This window comes from Bos indicus, chromosome 27, assembly GCF_029378745.1.
Source record: "Bos indicus isolate NIAB-ARS_2022 breed Sahiwal x Tharparkar chromosome 27, NIAB-ARS_B.indTharparkar_mat_pri_1.0, whole genome shotgun sequence".
NCBI classification, from domain to species: Eukaryota; Metazoa; Chordata; class Mammalia; order Artiodactyla; family Bovidae; genus Bos; species Bos indicus.
In genome coordinates, this window is record NC_091786.1 from 37,054,556 (window position 1) to 37,078,057 (window position 23,502).

The 23,502-nt window shown below is 46.8% G+C and overlaps 1 protein-coding gene across 2 annotated transcripts; it reads left to right on the forward strand.

Moving 5' to 3' along the window:
• The first annotated feature begins 3,260 nt into the window (after positions 1-3,260).
• On the forward strand, positions 3,261-22,107 carry AP3M2 (adaptor related protein complex 3 subunit mu 2). Of its 2 annotated transcripts, none has more exons than XM_070781488.1 (9): positions 3,261-3,383; positions 5,090-5,427; positions 9,899-10,070; positions 11,319-11,456; positions 15,822-15,907; positions 16,154-16,287; positions 18,129-18,336; positions 18,582-18,726; positions 20,065-22,107. In XM_070781488.1, the coding sequence occupies exons 2-9, from the start codon at positions 5,155-5,157 to the stop codon at positions 20,163-20,165; spliced, it is 1,257 nt and encodes a 418-aa protein (XP_070637589.1). In that variant the 5' UTR covers positions 3,261-3,383; positions 5,090-5,154; the 3' UTR covers positions 20,166-22,107. The 2 variants fall into 2 exon arrangements, with proteins under 2 accessions (XP_070637589.1, XP_019809158.2); XM_019953599.2 differs by lacking the exon at positions 3,261-3,383 and adding an exon at positions 3,480-3,583.
• The last annotated feature ends 1,395 nt before the right edge of the window (positions 22,108-23,502 follow it).

Sequence of the window (23,502 nt, forward strand, 5' to 3'; positions counted from 1 at the left end):
TTGGCTTATTTGTGACCCTGGGCATCATTACGACTGAATTCACACCATCTGTTCCTGCCCTCGGAGTGCCTTTCTTCCGAGGATCCCCATCTCAACTAATGACACTTTCATCAACGTGGTTGCCCAGATCAGAAACCTATGGATCATCTTTGATGTCTACTCTCCACACTACTCACTCCCAGTTAGTTTCAACCCGGATCTCTATCCTTTACCTGTCACTGGGATTTGTTCACTTCTCTCCAAATCCCCACCATGGCTGCAGTCACATATCTCTCATGTGGATTACTGCAGTACCTAAATTACCTCCCTGTCCCCAAGCTTGGCCTTGCTTAATTCATCTATATGCATGGTGTCTCTGAAATGAAAGTCTGAAGGCCTTTCACTCTCCCACTTAACGTCCCACAGTGGGCTCTCGGGGTCCCGAGAGGACAGGAAGTGGGCACCTTGAGGCACACGGCTTAGACCTCCCTGCACGCTTGAATCCCAGCTCTGCCACCCATCTCCTTACCTGACCTTATGCAAGTCACTTACACACTCCCTGCAGCTTTCTCAGTTGTAAAAAGGGGATCAGAGCCATGGTTCGTTTTAGGGTAGTTGGGAGGATCAGAGGAAGCTGGGTCTGCCTCTCTTCCATGAACCCTTAATTTGGAGTCCCCGACTCTGGGCCTCTCCTCTTTCTGTGCTCACTCCCTGAATCATCTCAATGGTCCCGTGACTGACTGTCCACATCCTGACAACTCTAAATTTATGTCTCTAGCTCAGACCTCTCTCCCAGACCTTAAACTCATAGATTCTTTCCAACATCTCCATTTGGATGGCTACTAAAGGTGCAAGGTTTTATAACTTAACATGCAAACCATTCTATACAGAATAGGTGGATAACAAGGTCCTACTATATGGAACAGGGAACTATACTCAGTATCCTATGATGAACCATAATGGAAAAGACTATGAAAATGAATGTCTATATATGTATGCTGCTGCTGCTGCTGCTAAGTCGCTTCAGTCGTGTCGGACTCTGTGCGACCCCATAGATGGCAGCCTACCAGGCTCCCCCGTCCCTGGGATTCTCCAGGCAAGAACACTGGAGTGGGTTGCCATTTCCTTCTCCAATGTATGCTGCTGAATTGCTTCAATTGTATCTGACTCTGTGTGACCCCATGGACTGCAGCAGCCAGGCTCCTCTGTCCACATGATTGTCTAGGCAAGAATACTGGAGTGGGTTGCCATTTCCTTCTCCAGGCTACATATGTATAACTGAATCATTTTGCTGTACAGAGGGAATTTACACAACACTGTAAATCAACTGTACTTCAAGAAACTAAATAAAAGCAAACAATTATTACAAAACTCACAGCCACTTGGCTCTTACTTACCCACTAATCTCATTTAAGAAAAAAAAACCTGCACTCTTTATCCCATTCCAACTCAGCTAAAGCTAACTCTCTCGTCTCTAGAGCTTTCCACATGTACTCTTCTCTGCTCTTCCACCTTGATGGAATCCGTCAGTATTTATTTTTCAAGTGTTAGTTTAGATGGATTTCCCTGGCTCTAAGTCTATTCCCTCCACCAGCAATGCCTGCTCCCCATGTGCTCCTAGCTCATCACACCGTTTTTTTCATTTGTTTAAATCTTTCATTTGTTTTTCAATATTTACTTGGCTGTATTGGATCTTAGTTGCAGCACGTGAGATCTTCACAGCATCACACAGGCTCTTTAGTTGTGGCATACAGGCTCCAGAACATGTGTCGTCAGTTGCTTCTTGAGGGCTTTGTTGCTCTACGGCACGTGGGATCCTAGTTCTCAGGGATCGAACCCGCGTCCCCTGCATTGCATGGCAGATTCTTAACCACTGGACCAGCAGGGAAGCCCCACAGCCTTTTGTAATTGCTTCTCATTTGTTTTTCCAGCTAGGCTCTCTGACAAGAGACTGGGCCTGTAATGTTGCTCACTGCACCTTCCCAGACATGGGGCTTGATACATGGGAGGCTCTTAGCAAACATTAGTTCAGTGAAAGAGTGAGAAACGCCTGCAGCAGTGACAGCAGCTCTGCACGTGAAACATACACGCTGCTTAAGGACTGTGTGGAACTGTATCTTGTGCGGCTTCCTAACTAGTAACCATTGCTAACACTTTTCTAATTGAATCCCCACAACTTACTGAGGTAGGTACTATTACTGTCTTTTTTTGAGAAGTAAGCAAGTTGAAGTTTGGAGAAGTTAAGCTACCTTCTCAAGGACATAGCTGATAAATGTTGGAGCAGGATTCAAACCCAGGCACTCTGGCACCAGAGCCCATAACCTAATAGGACTCCTCATCACACAGCCATTTTGAGTTGGGATTTTCTCTCCTGTTTAGTTCAAAATTAGCCAAATATCTGCCCTTAGCAAGTATTGCAAAGAACAACCCACGTCACCTTCAATAAACATTTATCATGGGCCCACGTCAGAAGCTGCCACTCAAAGTGAAAACCAAAGCACCGGCAGGGCAACTCCCTCCTCGTTCAGATCACAACCAGCATCACCACAGTTGACCATCTTATTGAATATATCCAATGTCCAGACGCCACGGCAAACCCTTTCCACATCCCATCCCGCATAACAAGTAAGTTTTCGTTTAACTGAACTTGAATCTTTTGACTTCCATTGCATGCTTTTCTGGGGAAGCCAAACTTAAACCATCAGAGATCCAATGCAATTTGGAGAAAGAACTGCCCAACCCTCACATTTTCAGATCTGGGAACTGGGACTCTGAAAGGTGAACGGCCTTGCCCAAGGTCGGGCAGGTGGCGGTTCAGCTAGGGCTGGAAGAGGCCTTCTGGATTCAGCTCCAGAGCTCTGGACACGGCGTTGCACAGCCAATCACATCTCCTTTACTCAAGGTACGTAAGTGAAAAGGCATCCCGTTTCTTTTTAAACGCACTTGTTTAACGGAGACCAGTTATTGCTAGGTAGAGAGCAGTTATTGCTGCTCACGACTTATCATCTATGATATGCTGTTCCGTAAGTCGTGCCCTGGAAGTCACACTTTCTCCGCATCCTCTTCCTGGCGTATCCCGCGGTCACGCAGGTGGCTTCGCAGCGCTCAGGGGCCTTTTGTGACTGGGTGACCAGGTGGAGCCAGGCGGGCCGCAGGCGGTTCGCGACAGCCAATCAGGGCTCAGAGCCCCGGAGCGGCACCAATCAGAGGTTAACGGAGCGTGAGCCAGGGCCAATCGGGGGCTCGAGCCCGAGAACAGGGCGAGCGGCGGCCCGCGGTCAATCAGAGCGGAGGACGAGGCCCAATCGGCAGCCTTCAGACGTGGGTCGCGGGCGGGCTGGGGGCGCCCGGGGGCGGGGCCTGTCCGCGCGGCCGCAAGGTGGGCTCCGCGAAGAGCTAGCGGGGTAAGGAGCGCGGACCGCCCGGGTCGGGGTGGGGCTGGGCGCGTGGCGGGGGCGCGGGGTCACGGGATGCGGCCGGAGCGACCCTCGGAGCTGCGTGATGCTGCGGGGAGATGCGAGGGGCCGCGTCCCGGACTGGGGTGGTGGCCACTCCGGCCGGAGTGGTCGGCGGAGGAGGAGACCGTGTTGCCGTGGAGACGCAGGTGCGCGGACGGGCGACCCTTCTCAGCCTTGGATCGTGCAGCCCGTGGACACCCGGGCTCCAAGCGGCCTCTATCCTCCCCTCGACCCGAGCAAAAATAACCCGCTTTGGCCAGCAGTCTATGCGCCCCCACAGCCTGGCTCCCCGCCGCCCCCTCCCTCCCGCCGGCCTGTCGCGGGCAGAGGGATTAAGCTCGCCCTGCGGCTCTTGGTTAACAGCAGGCCTTTGCAGTTTGACCACCTGGACCAGTTCGCCGAGTGGCCACAGCTGGGGTCCAGCGTGGCCGCCTCGTTCCGGTGACTGGCATTAGAGATGCCGCCGCCTGAGGGACCTGGGGGATCCCCCAGAGGGATTTTTTTTTAAAGGCATCTAATATAGAGCTTTGTGCTTAACAAGGACTTAAGAGAATGGGGTCTGACCGAGTAAATAAAGACCACAGGACAGCTCCATTTCGTGATCAGCGCTGTCCAGTAGAAATAGGCAGGGACCCATATACTATGTAATTTTACATGTTCTACTAACCACATTAGAATGTTATAGCTTATATTTATGCAGTATATCCAAAATATCAATATTAAATAAATTTATAAGTTAATATTAGTAATTGATTTAATTAATTGATATTAAATTATTGGTAAACTGTCTGAAATTTAAAAAAATTCTTTTGTATTGAGTATAGCTAATTAACAATGTTGTGACAGTTTCAGGTGAACAGGGAAGGGTCTCAGCCATACATATACATGTTTCCATTCTCCCCCAAACTCCCCTCCCAACCGGGCTGCCACGTAACATTGAGCAGAGTTCCGTGTACTATATAGTAGGTCCTTGTTGGTTATCCATTTTAAATATAGCAGTGTGTACAGTCTCCACCCCAAACTCCCTGTCCTTCCCCCAACCTGTTCCCGCCAACAACCCTAAGTTTATTGTCTAAGTCGGTGAGTCAGTCTTTAAACACAATGCTTTTCCATATAAAGCCTTCAAAATCTGGTGTGTGTCTTCTATTCACATCTCAGTTTGGACTAGCCACGTTTCAGATGCTCAATGGCCCCGTTTGGCCAATGGCTACCAAATGAGATGATGCAAACATAACCATTTCTTATATGTGAGTTGTTGCCACATATAGGGAACACCTCCGTGTTCTTTGAAGCCTTCTTGTATGCAAGGAGATGGTGCTGTGCAAGGAGGCAGCAGAAACATGAGGCAAGGTCTCTTTTTCTCCAGGAGCTCCTAGTCCACTTGAGAAAGTAGACACTCAAAAATTAAGTCGAATTTTAAATGAATATGATTCAGGCAGTATTAAAGATAACTGTACAGTGTATAATTAACTGACAAATGAGATGGCTGTTAATTACCCTTGGGGATCCTAGGGAGGGACACTTCTGACTCCTGCAGTGGTGGAAGATTGAATCTAGTCTTAAAAGATGGGTAGGAAAGCTTGGGCTGCTGGACGGATGTGGAGGGGGCTTTGGTTGACTGCAGTTGACCATAGCTTCTCTTATTTTTTTAGGGCTGAGCATTTGCTGAGGCTTTCAGACTGAAAAAGACTCTCTTCGCTCACTGACAGTCTCCACCATGATTCACAGTCTTTTCTTGATCAACTCCTCTGGGGATATTTTCCTGGAGAAACACTGGAAGAGTGTGGTTAGCCGTTCCGTTTGTGATTACTTTTTCGAGGCACAAGAGCGAGCGACGGAGGCCGAGAACGTCCCTCCGGTTATCCCCACCCCGCACCACTATCTCTTAAGTGTTTACCGTCACAAGATCTTTTTTGTGGCTGTGATCCAGACGGAGGTGCCACCTCTGTTTGTCATCGAGTTCCTCCACCGGGTGGTGGACACGTTTCAGGTGCGTGAATGTGAGGAGGTTCATCCGTGGACCTTATGAAGTGTCTTTGTAGCTTTGTTTCCATGGTTTTCAGCCTCAGTTAAGGAACTAAAAGGGCTTCCTTGATAGCTCAGTTGGTAAAGAATCTGCCTGCAACACAGGAGGCCCCGGTTCGATTCTTGGGTCGGGAAGATCCCCTGGAGAAGGGATAGGCTACCCACTCCGGTATTCTTGGGCTTCCCTTGTGGCTCAGCTGGTAAAGAATCTGCCTGCAATGCAGGAGACCTGGGTTCAATCCCTGGGTTGGGAAGATCCCCTGGAGAAGGGAGAGGCTCCCCACTCCAGTATTCTGGCCTGGAGAATTCCATGGACTGTTTGGTCCATGGGGTTGCAAAGAGTCGCACATAACTGAGCAGCATTCACTTTAAGGAACTAAAAAAGAAATCACAACTCTGACAGTGCTCACTTCCTCTCCCATCTGATAAGATTCTTGTTTCTGTTTATTGAATGGGTTGTATCTTGAATGACAGACTATACAGTTTTGAACCTGTGGCCTGAGAAAGCCACTCTACTTAGTATGACTGTATGAAGTCATTTCAGTTCTAGAGACTGGAATTGTCCTACGTTTTGTTCACAAAGCTAAGGAGTTTCAGTTTTTTTAAAGGCTTTTGTCAGGTCGGTTTATTTCTTTCCCTTGGTTCTTATCTCATCATAACAAAGATTTGGAATGGCGGGTTAATTATAGCTCAAGCAGGCAGGATTTCTCAGCTCTTGTCTTGTCATAGCAAGGATTTGAAACAACAGACTAGTTTCAGCTCAGTGACAGCTCAAGAAGACAGAACTTTTATTAAACTGACAGCTGAGATAGTATACTCCCGAGATGTGGGAACAGACCAACCCCAAAGGAGAGGCTCGATTTTTTTATTTTTATGGCAGACTTGATGTTAACCATTGTTAACAGCATTGCTTTGAGTTGCATCAAAAACTGATGCGTGTGGAAGGATATATTTTTTTAAACTAGAAGAACCTAAATAATGCTTGTTTCATTCTCCCCGGCAGGCTAATTTGGGAACCCACCCTTCAGCTTGAGTTTGTGCTCATCCACAGTGTATGAGTACCAGAGACGGACCTTGTTGCAAGCTTAGGACTTCTGTAAAATTTAAGGGGTACATTTTCCAAGATGTAGTTTTCACCTGGAGTTTTTCCTTCAGGAATAGATTTGGAGATCTTGGGGGCACGGGGGGCTGGTCGTACCAGGATGTCAGCACGTGCTATGGGACAGGATTTCAGGTGGCCTAGACTCTGGATCCAGACAGTGGCATCCTCTCCCTAAAAGATTGATCCACCTCTCATGGTTGTGGTTATCTGCATAACTCAACGATACATGAGAATCAAGGGTCCTCTGGTTTAACTTCTGTGTCATGTGAAGTCCGGAATTAGTCACATGAATACAGACATTGTGGGATTGGAGAGGAGAAGGAGGACCCAGACCTTCTGATACACATTAAAAAGCAAGTCAAAAAGAGTCCTTTCATTTGCTCTTATAAATATATGTCACATGTTTGGAACAGCTTTCATCTCCAAAGAATGAGCATATGTTTAAGTTTTCCCCCCACAGTCTTTCTGGTAGTACTCTTAGTGGCATATCAGCTCCTTCTCACGGTGAGAACCTGAGAATTATAAACCCCAGTATGTGGAAGAAGCAGAAGAACCCAGCAGTTATGATCTTCAGCTGCTCAAGCCTGGGCCTTGTTAGGATTTCCACACGGGATATTTCACCCCATTAACCGTCGCTCCGTATCTCCATAGTGATGTTATGTAACTTATTACAAGAGAGGAAGTGAAGAAAGTTATTTAATCTACTTGGAACCACAGAGGAATCGGGGTAAACAGTGAAGTGGCTGCTTTAGAAGGCTGGGACTTCACAGCTTGCCAGTTTGGAAGAATTTGTTAGAAGTCTTTAAATGGACGCATCCTGACTTGAATGTCTTATGTGATGTGTGTTCTCTGGCTTCTGTTCTTTCTCTGGTGCTGGGCTGTGACGGAGGAGCCCCTGCTGTGGAAGTGCACACGCGTTGCTGTAGCACTGTCCCCTTCCAGCTGCTGATTAATAAAATCACATTCTCCCTGATTAGGAAAGCAAGGGAGGTGTTTTTAAAAATTTATTTTATTGATGTATAGTTGATTTGCAGTGTCATGTTAATTTCTGTTGTATAGCAAAGTGATTCAGTTTTATGTATATATATGTATGTATATGCACATTTTCCATAGTTTTCCACTATGGTTTATCACAGAATATTGACTATATTATTAGTTCCCTGGGCTACAGTAGGGCCGTGTTGTTTATCCATTCTCCATATAGTAGTTTGTATCTGCTGATCCCAACCTCCCAATCCATCTCTCTCGCACCTCACCTCCCCCTTGGCAACCACAAGTCTTTTCTCTACGTCTGTGAATCTGTTTCTGCTTCGTAGATAAGTTCCTTTGTGCTGTATTTTAGATTCCACATATAAGTGATGGTTTAGTCACTAAGTTGTGTCCGACTCTTGCAACCTCATGGGCTGTAATCTGCCAGGCTCCTCTCTCCATGGGATTCTCCAGGCAAGAATACTGGAGCAGGTTGCGGTTTCCTTCTCCAATAGAAGTGATATACGATATTTGTCTTTCTCTGACTGACTTATTTCACTTAGTATGATAAGGTCTGGGTCTATCCATGTGGCTGCAAATGGCCTTATTCTATTCTTTTTTATGCCCCAGTGGTATTCCATTGTATAGATGCACCACATCTTTATCCGGTCATCTGCTGATGGACACTTAGGTTGCTTCCATGTATCAGCCATTGTGGATAGTGCTGCTATAAACATAGGGGTGTGTGTATCTTTTTGAATTACAGTTCTGTTTGGGTATATGCCCAGGAATGGGATTGCTGGATCATATGGTAGTTCTATTTTTACTTTTTAAGGAACCTCCATACTGTTCTCTGTAGTGGCTATACCAATTTTGCATTCTCACTGACAATGTAGGAGGATTCCCTTTTCTCCAATGAGGAGTTTTATTTTTCAAAATGAAATCACTCATGAGAAGGAAATGTGTAGCTTTTTTTCCTCCTCCAATCTTCATTTTTTAAAGAAAAAATCTTTTTGTTTTAGAAACACGTTCCTGACTCCTAAGTGCTCTTGGATATTGGAATGTGTCTGAGGGTTGACATCATCCTGACGTAATTTAGGTCACCTCTGGAGTCTGTGTTCAGTTCTGGATGTCATCATTTGAGGAGACTATTAGAAAATTAGGAAAAATCCAAAGAAATGGCAAGAAAGTTAAACAATCTAGAGGCCTTACCGTAGCATGACCAGTAGCAGGACCAAACAGGGAGTTTGGCCCTGAGAAGAAGAATTGAAGGCATATGTTGTCCTGGCCCTCTGATCTCTGTGGGGCTGTTATACAGCCTTGTTCTGTAAGGCATATGTAGGAAGCAGGTTTCAGTTTAGCCAAAGAAAGGACTTTCTAAGGATCAGCACTGCCCATGAATAGAATGGACTTTCTCAAAAGGGGTGCATTTCCCATCAATGGATGAATTCTTGAGGACTGTCTGACCATCTGAACGGCCCAGCAGCAGAAGCACGGACATTGTCAAGAAGGGCACGCCAGGTGCCTACAGGCCTTTCTCTCTGCATCATTTCATCATGGTGCATCACAGTTTACATGGCGCTTTATAGTTTACAAAGCACTTTCATACATGTTCTCATTTAATCCGTCATGCTTAGTTCTTACAACCCTGTGCGTCCATGCATGGTATTATCCAGATTATACTATTAGAGACATCGAGACCTAATTAGTTACCATGAATTAATCTAGTAGGTGACAATTAAGATTATTACCCAGGCCTTCTGATTTGGAATTCAGTGCTTTCCCCACAACCCACATAATTTAGTGTCTAAGTTTAGCCTTTCTTAATAAAGGGACAAAGTGTTATTAGAATCCTAGCATCTTAGAAAAAGGATGATCCAAAGAGATTTTCTGGTGTGCTAGCTCACACCCCTCATTTCATTTCTCTCAGTTCTTTTTTGCTCCATGAATGTTGAGGAATAGCACAACAGTAAGAGTTAAAAATTTGGGGGTCCAGGATATATTGTATCAGATATTATTATCTCACATAGTTCATTCAAATTCATGTTCAAAACCACGTAATAGTCTAGACTCAGTTTTGTATGCTTCATATTAGTTGAAGAAACTAACCCAAAGGGATTAAATGACTCACTTTAGTATATGAAAGAAGTTATTAATGATACTTGCGTTATAATCTAGTCTAGTTTTCTTTCCACCAAACTGGGCTGCCTAAGAGAACCAGGGTTATGCTTCATCCCCTTATTGTAGAAGAAGGTCCCAGAAACGCTGCGTGAACACAGGTGGACATTACTTGATAATCTCTGGGCGAGTTCCTTCACCATCACAGTCTCTTGAGTGATAAATGTATGTATTGTGTCTTCATCAGGATTATTTTGGAGTCTGTTCGGAGCCAGTGATAAAAGACAATGTGGTTGTGGTTTACGAGGTGCTGGAAGAGATGCTGGACAATGGGTTTCCACTGGCTACCGAGTCGAACATCCTCAAAGAACTGATAAAGCCGCCCACCATCCTTCGAACTGTTGTCAACACCATCACAGGTACGGGAGGGGCCCCGCGGGAGGCGGCCGCCATCCTGCGTGTGGCTTAGTCCTCTGGTGTGCCTTGTTTCGAGTGCTTGTTTTGGGGATCTCAAATGTCCAGATGCTTTCATTTCGTTCTTTGTAGTCTTTAGTATAACCTAAAATAAAACTTGTGTGTGTGTAGAAAATATTCTGATTTCAATGACAGAATAAACTGTTCTCCTTTTAAAAGGAATTTTCCCTGGGCTTCCGTTATGGTCCAGTGGTTTTAAATGTGCCTTGCAATGCAAGGGACACCGGTTAGACCCCTGGTCTGGGAAGATTCCACGTGCCATGAAACAACTAAGACCATGCACCAGAACTGCTGTGCCTGCATGCCTAGAGCCTGCGTGGCCTAGAGCCTGCGTGGCCTAGAGCCTGCGTGCCTAGAGCCTGCGTGCCCTAGAGCCTGCGTGGCCTAGAGCCTGCATGCGTAGAGCCTGCGTGGCCTAGAGCCTGCATGCCTAGAGCCTGCGTGCCCTAGAACCTGCGTGCCTAGAGCCTGCGTGGCCTAGAGCCTGCGTGCCTAGAGCCTGCGTGGCCTAGAGCCTGCGTGGCCTAGAGCCTGTGCTCTGCAACAGAAGCCATTGCAGTGAGAAGCCCACGCACGGCAAGGAAGGCCCAGCACAGCCGAAAAATAAAATAACCGAATCTTTAATAATCATCAGGTTTCCTCCTGATTATAGAAGCAGCACATGATTATTGTAGAAGGTCAGAAATACAGAAAAGCACAGAGAACATGAAATAAGCTCATAATCACTTTTAACATACAGTGTATATATGTATTTTTATCTTCTTTAGTGAGATGGATAATGTATGGACAGGTGGAATTTTTTAAAACGAGTTAGAATACGGTTTTTACCCATGAAATTTTTATATCAATATGTGGATTACCATCCCTACTGAAACCCAATGCATTATTTAAGCTGCAAGCCATTGGGGAATTTGAGAGACCGAGTTCAGGTTACTTTCAAAACCAAAATAATATGCTATCTGTTTCTCAGGTAACTTTTTTACCTGTATTCTGCCTGAGGAGGCACACCAACTGGGGACAAGTGTTTTAAATGGACTAGTTTACCAAGATGGAATTTGGGAAAACTATAATCTTTATTTTGGAAAACTTCTTCAAGTAAGCATGTAAATAGTGGATGCATAGGAACTTTTAGGGACGTGCTCTCTGGTTATTAGGTAATTGGTTTCATCTAATTACAATATTCATTGTCTCAGGAAGCACCAACGTGGGCGACCAGCTGCCCACTGGGCAGCTGTCCGTGGTACCTTGGCGACGAACGGGGGTGAAATACACCAACAATGAGGCCTATTTTGATGTGATTGAAGAGATTGATGCCATCATTGACAAATCAGGTGGGTGCTTGCAGCCTGTTTACAGAACTGTGAAAATAGAGGCCCCCTTCAGACAGTGCTCGCTCATTATCAGAATTGTCCCCCATTTAAGGCCATTTATTTAACTTAGAGTCTACTTTGTGTCAAGCATTGTGTATTAGAACTGGACTGAAATGTCATGATATAGATGATGTGATCGTACATGTAGGAACTCTAAAGACTCCAGCCTAACACTGTGAGAACTAATAAATGTAATATAGTTGCAGGATACAAAATCAGTATGTTTCTGTACACAAACTTGCACAGCGTTTTGTACACTGACCTTGTACGGTGATGTTTCTGTACACAAACAACAAACTATCCAAAAAGGGAACTGAGAAAACAATCCCATTTACAGTAGCAACAAAAAGAATAAAATACTTAGGAATAAACTGAACCAAAGAAACTTACACCCTGAAAATTACAAAGCGTTGATGGAGGAAATAAAGAGCAAATAAATGGGAAGATGCTATATTTTCATGGATTGGGAGAATCGGTGTTGTTAAAATGTTTGAAATATCCAAAGACATCCTCATCAGAATCCCAAATGCTATCCACATTAGTCTCTCAATGGTATTCTTTATAGAAATAGAAAAAACAAAACTCGTATGGAACCACAAAAACCTCAAATCGCCAAAGCAGTCTTGAGCAAGAATAAACCTGGAGACTTCACAATTCTAGATTTCAAAATATATTATAAACTTATGGTAATCAGAACTGTAAGGTGGACTTCCTAGTGGTCCAGCAGTTAAGAATCCACCTGCCAATGCAGGGGACACGGGTTCAGTCTTTAGTCCCGGAAGGTCCCACTTGCTGAAGGGAGCTAAGCCCTCAAGCCACAACTACTGAGCCCCGGTGCCACAAGTACTGAAGCCTGCGTGCCTGGAGCCTGCGCTGCACAACAGGAGAAGCCACTGTATGAGAAGCCCATGCACCGTAACTGGAGAGAAGCCTCTGCTCACCACAACTGGAGAAAGCCTGCATGCAGCAGTGAAGACCCAGTGCAGCCAAAACTAAAAACAAATATTAAACAACTGTACGGTAAGGTCATAAAAATAGACATATACACCAGTGAAGCAGAATAGAAGGCTCAGCAATAAATCTGTCAACTGGTCTTCAACAAGCGTGCCAAGAACATGCGATGGGGAAAGGCTAGTCTCTGCAGGGGGTGGTGTTGGAAAAACTGGATGTTCACGTGTAGAAGAATAAAATCACCCTTAATCTCACACCACACACAAAATCCAACTCAAAACGTTTTAAGGACCTAAATGTAAGACCTGGAAACCATAAACCTACTAGTAGAAAACAGGAACAGAGCTTCTTGACACTGGTCTGGGCAGTGGTTTTTTTTTTTTTTTTCAAGATATGATACCAAAGCAAAGGCTTCAAAAGGAAAATTAGACCAATAGGATTGTATCAAAATAAAAGCCTCCATACAAGAAAGGAACCAGTCAGAGGAAAAAGACAGCCTGCAAATGAGAGGAAATGTATGCAAACCATATATCTGATAAGAGGTTGATATCCAAAATATGTGAGAAACTTATACAATTCAATAGCAAAAAAAAAAAAAAAACAGCCAGATAATCTGACTAAAAAAGTGGGCATAGGATCTGAAAGCAGCACTAGTGGTAAAGAGCCTACCTGCCACTGCAGGAGAGACTTGAGAGATGTGGGCTCAGTCCCTGGGTTGGGAAGACCCCCTGGAGAAGGACGTGGCCACCCACTCCAGTGTTCTTGCCTGGAGAATCCCCATGGACAGAGGAGCCTGGTGGGCTACAGTCCTTGGGGTCGCAAAGAGTTGGACACAAGTGAAGTGACTTGGCAGAGGATCCGAAGAGACATACTTCGAAAAGCCGTACGAATGGCCAGCAGGTAAATGAAAAGGTGCTCAGTGTCATCCAGGAAAAGCAAGTCAGAACCACAGTGAGGTATCACTCGCACCTCATATCAAGAAGACAAAAGATGCAGCAGGCGTTGGCAATGATGTGGAGAAAGGGGAACCCTTTGCACTTGCTGGGGGAAATGTAAGTTGGTGCAGCCGCTGTGGAAGCAGTACGGAGGCGCCTCAAGAAACTGAAACTCCCTAATGATCCAGCAGTCCCACTCCTGGGTCTAGATCCAAAGGAAATGGAGTTAGCATCTCAAAGAGGCGTCCGCACCCCTGTGTTCACAGCGGCATTGTTGGCAGCAGCCAAGATGTGGGAACAAACCAAGTGTCTGTTGATGGCTGATGGATAAAGAAGACGTGCGGCAGACACCCTCACACACAGGAACGTTACTCGGCCATATGAAGAAGTAAATCCTGCCACCCGTGAAAACACCGGTGAACCTAGGGGACGTGATGCTGGGTGAAGGAAGCCGGACACAGAAGGACAAACGTGCCATGACTGCACATGGAAAAACCTGATATGGACCAGTGCCGGGCTCCCCTTATATGTGGAGTCTGCAGCAGTCAGGTCCGCAGAAGCAGAGTAGAAGGTGGTTACCAGGAGTGGGGAGGATGGGAATGGGGAGAGGTTGGTGAAAGGTGCCAAGCTTCAGTTCTGCACGATGAAGAAGTTGTGGAGATTCACCACGCAGCACGGGGACTACCGCAGTCTACTTTCTTTTCCATGTTATTGAGTGTAATTGAGAAACGTGTAAGGTATTCGGAATGTTCATTATGGTGATTTGATCTACATGTAGGTTGTGAAAGGATTCCCCCCTACCCCAGCTAGTTAAATTATCACATGTGTCACCTCACAAGTATATTGTCTACTTGAAATTTACTAAAAGGGAAAATTTTAAGGGCTCTCACCACAAAATCCCAACTAACCGTGTGAGGTAATGGACGTGTTGGTCAGCTTCATCATGGTGATCACTTCACAGGGTGTGTGTGTATTAACACACAGCTTTTATTTGTTGACTATACCTCAACAACGCTGAAGAAAAGCCTTGGGAAAACATGACGTAGAGCCGTGCTGGGCTCACATTTTCAATGGTTTTTATCCTCTCAAGTGAAAAAGTAACAAACTGAACTCTTGTTGATGAGATGTCCTTTTGGAAGTATTTGACTCTCAGTTGTCAGCGCAGACCTGAAGTTTAATCACTAAAATTCAGAGAGTCATAGTCTCTTCTATCCATTCAGAGAGGTTAACACGACTACAAGTCCTTAGAGTGAGGAAATTTATAGAAAGTTCTCTTTGCATGAGCGAACTCATTTATCCAGCAAGTGCTTACGGAGAATCCATGGTGCTGTAGCTGAGCACCAGGTGGTGGGTGTGTGATGGTGATGAAGACGGGGCCTGTGGCTGCAGGAAGCTTCCTGAAAGTCTAGTGAGGGGGCGAGAAAGGGGAAAAGAGAGGTCCCCTCCCACCCAGACCTAAGTATAAAGCTCAGGCATGCTTCATCAGTAGAATGAGTAGGAGTTAGTACAGGCTGCACGGATCTGGGAGCAAAGCAGGTGCAAACACTCTTAAGAAGAGTGAAACATTGTTGGGAAATTACATAGCTCAGGATGACTGGACTGAGACGCATAAAGAAAGAAAAGTAACTGATGAGGCTTTAAAACCAAGTAGGCACAGCAGCTTTTTGTATTATCCCCAAACTGGAAAGGTCCCAAATGTCCATCAGCAATAGAAAAGATGAACAAGTTTCAGTGTGATCATACCAGGAGAAGGAGAAGAGCAGGAAAACCAGGAAATAGGAGGGGTTAGGAGAAAGGAACACTTGAAAGAAAGAAGTGGTCACAGGAGGCTGCAGGAGAGAGAGCCTGTGAACTGAAGACCAACGTGTCAGTTCCATTTGACATCAGAGCTCCTTGGGGGCCTGTGAAGTGAATATACCGTCCATGGAATTCTCCAGGCCAGAATACCAGAGTGGGGCGCCTTTCCCTCCTCCAGGGGATCTTCTCAACCCAGGGATCGAACCCAGACCTCCCACGTTGCAGGCGGATTCCTTACCAGCCGAGCCACAAGGGAAGTCCTTGGTGCCTGCAGGGAGAGCAGTCCCTGATGTGAATTCAGTGTTCCAAACCATTGGTCAAGATAGCGATGTGTGTGATTCTGGCACTAGATTGAGAGCTCCTCCAGGCTAACAGTCTCACCAGTCTTTATCCCTGCTGCTTCATCAGAGTGTCTTGTGCTTGCTGTGCAGTTGATAAAGGTTTGCGAGGACAGGTGGATTGGGTAGATGATTCGGATGGATGGATGGACAGAAGGAAGGAATGAAGAACAGGGGAGGGGAGGAGGAAGGAAGGAAGGAAATGGGATGGGAGAGGAAGAGAACGCTAAGGAGGGAGGAAGGAGTCAAGTTCGTTGGGAAGGACAGAAAGGGTCTCACCTTCTTCCTGTCTCATCCTGTCTCAGGGTCCACCATCACGGCCGAGATCCAGGGGGTGATCGACGCCTGCGTCAAGCTGACCGGCATGCCCGACCTGACACTTTCCTTCATGGTAAAATCCTGGGCCGGAGATCTAGTCCTTGGGACGTTAGATGCTTCTGGAAAGACAGAGCGGCAGGAGGGGATGGAACTGGAAGGGATGGTCAGGGCCAGCCACAAAGTTCACAGGCGGCCTCGAACGTCCCCGAGTCACAACAGAATGTGTGCGTGTGTTTTCATGAAAGCAGCACCTAAGTTACTTTCCTGAAAGACGCATGGTTCTAACTCCCACCTGTGGCTGTTGCTTGATGTTGCCCAGAACCCCAGGCTGCTGGACGATGTCAGCTTCCACCCCTGCGTCCGCTTCAAGCGCTGGGAGTCCGAGCGCATCCTCTCCTTCATCCCCCCAGACGGCAACTTCCGCCTGCTGTCCTACCACGTCAGCGCGCAGAAGTAAGCAGCTCACGAACCTGAGGGCAGAGTGTGTGCGTGTGCGTGTGTGCACGTGTGTGTGTTTGGAAACAGTATCCGCAGCGATGAAGAACTCAGGCTCTGGAGTTACCTAGTAACTAATCAGGTAACCGCGCGTGAGTTGTTTCTCCTTTCCCGTGCCTGTTTTCTTTATCTAGGAAAGCTGAAGTAGTGAAAGTAACATGTAATGAAGTAAGGGGCTTCCCTGGTGGCTCAGTGGGCAAGAATCTACCTGCCAATGCAGGAGACGCAGGTTCAATCCACGGGTCCGGAAGATCCCCCTGGAGAAGGAAATGGCCACCACTCCAGCATTCTTGCCTGGGAAATCCCATGGACAGAGCAGCCTGGCAGGCTACAGCCCACGGGGTCACAAAAGAGTCGGACACGACTGAGGGACTAAACATCAACAGTAAAGTAATAAGTAACTTGAAAATAATAAAGGTGCCTTGTTAGGAGGATTAAATAAGAAACTCTAAATAGTGGCTTCCGCACAAAGTAAGTGCTCATTACGTTTGCTGCTGTTAGTTTTGTTGTTATTGTGTGCCTAAACAGGAATGTTTTTCCCTCAGATTGGAATCTGAGAACACCTGTATTTCAGTCCCTTTTACCCCAAAAAAGTAGTGAGTGGTACTCTGAAGAACCATACAATTCAGTGACTTTGGGTCTTGAACATTCTCTTTACTATGGACTCTGAGTTCTTTTGGGGGGAGGCATAGAGTAGATGTGGAGAAGGCAATGGCACCTCACTCCAGCACTCTTGCCTGGAAAATCCCAGGGACAGAGGAGCCTGGAAGGCTGCAGTCCATGGGGTCGCTAAGAGTTGGACACGACTGAGTGAATTCACTTTCACTTTTCACTTTCATGCATAGGAGAAGGAAATGGCAACCCACTCCAATGTTCTTGCCTGGAGAATCCCAGGGACAGGGAGCCTGGTGGGCTGCCATCTATGGGGTCACACAGAGTCGGACACGACTGAAGTGACTTAGCAGCAGCAGCAGCATAGAGTAGATGTGTAGATTGAAGAGAGCCTTGGACCTCTCGGCCACTGAGGCCTTCCTTTGGGATTCGGAATAAATAATTTGGGGAAATATCTGAGTGCTTGAGAGCGGAAGCTCTAAAATCAGACTGCCCGTACTTAAGCCCCACCTGCAGTACTGATGATACATGACCTTGGCAAGTTATTGAATGGTTAACCTCGGTTAAGTATAAGGACATCAGTATTAATGACATCAGGACAGAAGCAATGCCTGCCTCATACTTATGGGGAGGATTAAATGAGTAATCGAGGGAAAACCTGTAGGGTCATGCTGGCCTCAGGAAGTAGTGCTCCACAGATGCCAAGGATGGTTACAACTGTAGTATCAGCCTGCAGTTTCTCTGTCAGATCATGCCGACCCCATCCCTTAGGGGTTTTTGTAAGGATCAAAGTCAAGTTAAAAGCACTCTCACGAATTTGTAAAAGCCCCATGAGGTATGAATGTTACTCTCCCAAGTGCAAATAATTGTCAGTCACATGCAAAACGTTAAAACACGGAAATGTGATTTCTGTTTGCCATGCCTTTTCCTCAGAGTCCACCGAGTCTGCTCTTTGGTTTTGTTGATTTCATTCTGAGTCGTTAGAAGAGTTAGTTGACTTACTAATCAACATCTTAGATTTACAGAAAGAAAACGATCAAAGCCGTCTAGAGGGTTTTTCTCTGCATACTCTGTAAAACAAGGACGGAGGTGAGGGAGGGAAAGCTGCCAACAGAACAGAAAAGGGAAAAGTGGCCGTTTTTCCGGTACGTTGACGATGTGGGCTTTTTGTCTCCTCTCTTTTCCAGCCTGGTGGCGATTCCAGTGTACGTTAAACATAACATCAGCTTCCGGGACAGTAGCTCACTCGGCCGCTTTGAAATAACAGTGGGGCCTAAGCAGACCATGGGGAAGACCATAGAGGGGGTGACCGTCACCAGCCAGATGCCCAGAGGCGTCCTGAACATGAGCCTCACGCCATCTCAGGGGACACACACGTTTGACCCAGTCACCAAGGTAGGAGGATACACAGGAGGTTCGAGATGCCCGTGTTTGAAATAGCAGGAGCTCTGCAGCACCCCTTTCTGTCTTGTGGAAAGGCGAGCTTGACGAAAGGGACGTGGTTGAGGACACCGAGATAATTCACAGTAACAAGGAGCATTCTCTTCTGGGGAACCCCCAGGAGGTCATAGGAACACAGGGAGCTCAGGCGTCTCAGGTGTAGTTGCCACCAAAACTTCCTCTTTTCTCTCTCTTTGGAGATGCTGTCTTGGGATGTAGGGAAAATAAATCCCCAGAAGCTCCCAAGTTTGAAGGGAACCATGAGTCTCCAGGCCGGAGCTTCCAAACCAGATGAGAACCCCACGATCAACCTGCAGTTTAAGATCCAGCAACTGGCCATTTCTGGTGAGTGACGCCCAGCTCAGGGTTGGGGGTGGGTGGGGGCCCAAGGTGGTGATGTCACAAAGTCCCCCCGGCTGCTCCCTGTCCACAGAGTTGGGTTTTGTTAGCTGATATGTGATCTTTAGTCAGATCTTTCGCAGCCCATTTCTGGAGGAAGTCTGTGACCCTCCCTCAGTACTGGAGATGGCAGTGCTCGTGAGCCGTTGTTGAGTCACCCTGGGGGCGCTGGCTGGGCCACCCCGGGTCTTCAGCACGGGGATGTGTCTGCAATCTCAGCTGGTGAATGAAGAGAATTCCCCACCTTTCCCCCAGTTTCAGAAGATTTCACGTGTGCTGTGATCACGTGGGACGCTTGCTGACCTGAGTTATCAACTATAGTTTACACCCCACCACCCAGGGTGATATCAAGACTTGTTACCTCTCTGCAGGTGTCTACTACGTGCCGGGCACTAACTTAAGCTCTTTTCATCTATTTTCTTATTTAATTCTTAGAATGACCCTTTCAGATGGATAGGAGATGACTTCAGCTTTATATGAAGTTCTTGTTTTCTTTACCAATGGATCACATCTAGTTTAAATGATTAGAATTCCTTTAAACGATAAGCTCTTTTCATCTTAAAATGCTTAATAAACTTTAAAGCTCTGAATAGTATAAAATGTTCTTTTCTTAGTCCAGTGAGAATATTTAAGAAGCACTGAAGAATTAATTCATCACTTTTCATCATTAGTTTATTCATTCAGTTATACTTTTATTTGATCATGAATTTCTTAATTTTGTTGTTATGAATTCATATGTTCAACCCCATAACTTTGAGAAAAATCTGGAGTGGTCTTATTTTTTCTTACCCTCGTTTCAGCCTGCATATAACTTTCTGCCCTTTGCACCACAGGGACAGATCTCATTGGCTGGCTTTTTATTGGCGCAGGTTTTTATTTTCAGCCTATGTTCCAGGGGTGAAGAATCTGTCAGCTGTGTTCAAGTGACATAATTAAGTGTAGGTTCCCAGGTAGCGGAATGGTAAAGAATTGGCCTGCAATACAGGAGATGCAGGAGACTCGGGTTCGATCCCGGGGTTGGAAAGATCTCTTGGAGAAGGAAATGGAAACCCACTCCAGTATTCTTGCCTGGAGAATCCCATGGAGAGAGGAGCCTGGCGGGCTATGGTCCAAAGGATCCGTAACATCCCAAAGAGCTGGACACAACTGAGTGACTGAGCACACACACATTTTCCGGAACACGGTTACAACTTTCTCCAGCCCTCGAAGCTCTTTGAGTTGACGTGAATTAACCAGTTATGCTATCTGCTTCTTTGGAATAACGCTTACCTTCCTTCCTTGCAGGCCTCAAAGTGAATCGTCTGGATATGTATGGAGAGAAGTACAAACCCTTCAAGGGCATAAAGTACATGACCAAAGCTGGGAAGTTCCAAGTTCGAACCTGAAGCGAGAATTTCGCAAAGCAGACGGTCACGAACACTTTTTCATTTCTTAACCTGTCTAGAAGTAAAACCCATCAGCCTGGCTCGTAGGTCCGTGACCCCTCTGGACCCACTGGCTCCCGTTTTCCTTAGCCTTCAGCACCGTGGAGCGAATCCAGGGAGACAGGGTCGCCGGGGGGCCGGGGCAGGACCCACCCACCAGCATCTCCAACCCAGTTCTCAGAGCAGAGGCAGCTGGAGGTACCTGACTGCGTGTTGAACTGTTTGTAACTTTGTAACGGGGTTACCCCAGGAAAAGACCAGCGTTTGTTACTTGTTCCGCTGTAATTTTCTTCAGCCAAGAGAAGACTTCTTTGTTTTTGTTTTTTAACCCCAGGGGGAAAAAGAATTAGAGCGCACTTGGAAGGAAACGAATGTTAGTAGAGGAAGGCAGGGAGAAGGCATGGAGTGTGTGCACCCCCATTAAAGTGAAGAGAGAGGGGCACCCATCTCCACCCCCAGGAGGGGCTGGGAGGAACGGAGTGGAGTGAGTTTCCTTCTGAGCCCTCTGTTTGTATACAAGCATAAAGATCTGTACTTCTAGAAGCAAACTGGAAGCTTCTTAAATCGGAGCCCCCTGCTGACATGGAAGCCCCAGCAGGATGAGACTTTTCCCTCAGAGGCTGGGACGCCGCTCCCACCAGCTTGCAGAGCCGCCCTCTCCGGTGAGACGGTGCCCCGCCCGCTCCCTGGGGGGCGGTGGTCTCAAATACCTCTTTCCTTGACCCACCCCTCGCCAAACAGCTCCACTCCTTCACAGAATGGCTGCTCCCCTCGGCGCCAGGGCAGGCTGTGTGTCCTCGTCCATGTCGGTCGGGGGCTCCCTGGGGGCTGGAGCCTGACCTTCCCGTCGGCACGCTTTCCCGAGGTCACTCTCAGCCAGACGCTGATAGGAGCGGCCAGTCCTGGGGGCAGGTCCAGTAACGGCATTTCCTCAGAGTGTCTTCTGTTCTGCACCCCCCCCTGTATAATCTATTTATTAGCAATATATTGACCAGTCCATGTTTGTTTTTAAGACCCGCCCCCCCTCCCCAGATCCCTTCAGTCGTTGAATAAAACCGATGTAGGAAGATGGGTCCTGTTGCGCCTGTGCGGCCCGGTTCAGGAAACACGGCCCTGAAGGTGGTCTGCAGGCCTCCGCAGCCGGAAGCTTTCCATTCAGCTCAGTGTGCCCATCACCCATTCCGATATTTATAGATCAGACAGGTATTTTAAAATTATAGTTTATGATGCGATATTGTACTCTGCTCTGTGCATGGAGAGAAATGAAGACTTTGTGCTCTCCAACCCTACAATTTTTCTCTAATGCCCTGTTTCCAAGTACTTAGGTAGTGGTTTTTATTTTTTTTTTCCTATAGTTTTCTCTTCCTACTTCCTGGATTTGTTTTTTTACTGCAGAATAATGCTGCTTTGTGGTTTTGCTCTGGGGTCTGTTGTGCTGTGTCTCATAGCCCATCACTCCAAAATTTGTCCTGGATCCAAGATCCCATTCCTGCGCCTGCCATGGTAGGGAAACGTCTCTGCCTGTACGTTCCAGAACAACGGAAGTACTACTCCTGAGTGCTCTGGAGGATTTCAGGGTTTCCTCGGTCACAGGAGACAACCCATCTTGGTCCCTGAATACCCTTAGGTTTATAAGTCTAGCTGTCTTATTCCCTCCAGGGCAGCTCATCCTAATTTCAAGGGAAGAATTTAAGAAGTAAAGTACTGGGGCTGTGGGGCCCGCAGACCATAGCAGGGGAGCACCCCGCACCGAGCTGCAGACCCTGGGATACCCCCTCACCCCAGTGGTGTGTCAGCATAGGTGGTACCGGGTGCCCCCAGCAAGCCACTCGGTTCCACACTTGTTTAACATGCAGAAGCATCTTCTCTGTTTAAATCTTAATAAAGTTGCGTGTTGCCAGTCCTTCATGTCCTGAGTGTCTTGTTACTAGGACCGTGGGCGATGCTCTGCACACATGCCCAGCGGAAGCAGGAAGAAAGAGGAATTCAGGGGATCTCACTGCATCTGCACTTTCCAACCAGCAGACCGAAGCTGTATATATGGTTTGGGTATGTCATCTTGCAGGTCGTGAGAACAAAGGTCCAGATCAATCAAATTATGTTCCCCAGGGTACAGAAGACGAAACCACTGAAGCTGCTGGTGTCTCTTCTAGCGCTTTCCCTGTCCTGGCTTCTCGTGCTTCTTAGGTTGATTAATTGGGACGTGAAGCCAGGTGCAGGGGTCCTGGTTATCCTAATTGCAGTGAAGACTTCCCGGAGTCTCCTGGGATGTGTAGACGAGGGTCCTCTCATGGCCGGGGGACACTAAGAAAAGGACTTCTCTCTGCCTTCCGACCACAAGTTATTGCTACCCCATCCTGTCTGTTTCATTGACTCATCTCCCTGCCTTGGGTCTGGCTGTTTCCTTAGCCTCACAGTGTGACCAGCAAGGTTCATAACACTTGTACTTTCCTCTGTGGCCAGTAGGTGGTGACTCAGTGCCAACATTAATTTTTTCTCTTTAATTGTTAGAAAAAAAATTTTTTTTGAAGGAAACTGAAACTCTTTAAATTTTGCCTCAAGACCCCAAGTTTGTGAGTCTTTGACTTTGGAGGTTAGATGTGGAACCAAAGTTTATGATCCTCTTTCGACAACCTGACCTAAGATGGGAGCTCCAGGGGAATGGTAGTTTCCATCATTTGAGTTTCTCTAGGTCTTTACCCATTAAAGCTGTTTGCATGATTCTATGAGGATCTTTTTTGTTCTTTGGGTTTCTATTAACGTCTTTTATTAACAGCCAGAGATAGTAAAGCAGTACTACTTATTTCCCTATCGCCCTCTCCTTCCCCCGACACGTCCCAGACATTTTATCCTGACTCTCCTAACCCACACCGGGTAGTGACGTGTTGCGCTCTAAGTGTGTTTTAGCCTCATCCACATGCATCTGTCCTGCAGGGCTGGGGGCCCTGCCTGGAGCTCTGTCAGTGGCCTCTGCTGAGCACCTGTCTTCAAACAAGCCTGTGGTTTCCAGGGCTTCACTCAGAGGAATGTGGGGGCCTTTTAACTTTGCATTTCCATCAAAGGAGCCCTCCACTGCTTCACTTCATTTCAATAACACAACTGTCCGGAGAAAAGCTCCTTCTGCAACGGGGGAGGGGATGAAACCAGCAGAACTCCGACCAGAGCTGCGGTTACAGGGGTCTTCCTTACCACTGTCTTCCAGCCGTCTTCTCCCCAGAGGGCTAAGGTGCACATTTACCTAAGACAAAACCTGCCCCTTTCACAGGCTGAAGTCAGGAAATCTGTGACTTACTGAACT

Excerpts from the sequence above, each read along its gene's own strand:
- AP3M2 (XM_070781488.1), top strand. The coding sequence starts at position 5,155 with ATGATTCACAGTCTTTTCTTGATCAACTCCTCTGGGGATATTTTCCTG. Across the intron at positions 5,428-9,898 it reads GGGTGGTGGACACGTTTCAG|GATTATTTTGGAGTCTGTTC; the intron begins GTGCGTGAATGT and ends TGTCTTCATCAG. Across the intron at positions 18,727-20,064 it reads CCAGCAACTGGCCATTTCTG|GCCTCAAAGTGAATCGTCTG; the intron begins GTGAGTGACGCC and ends CCTTCCTTGCAG.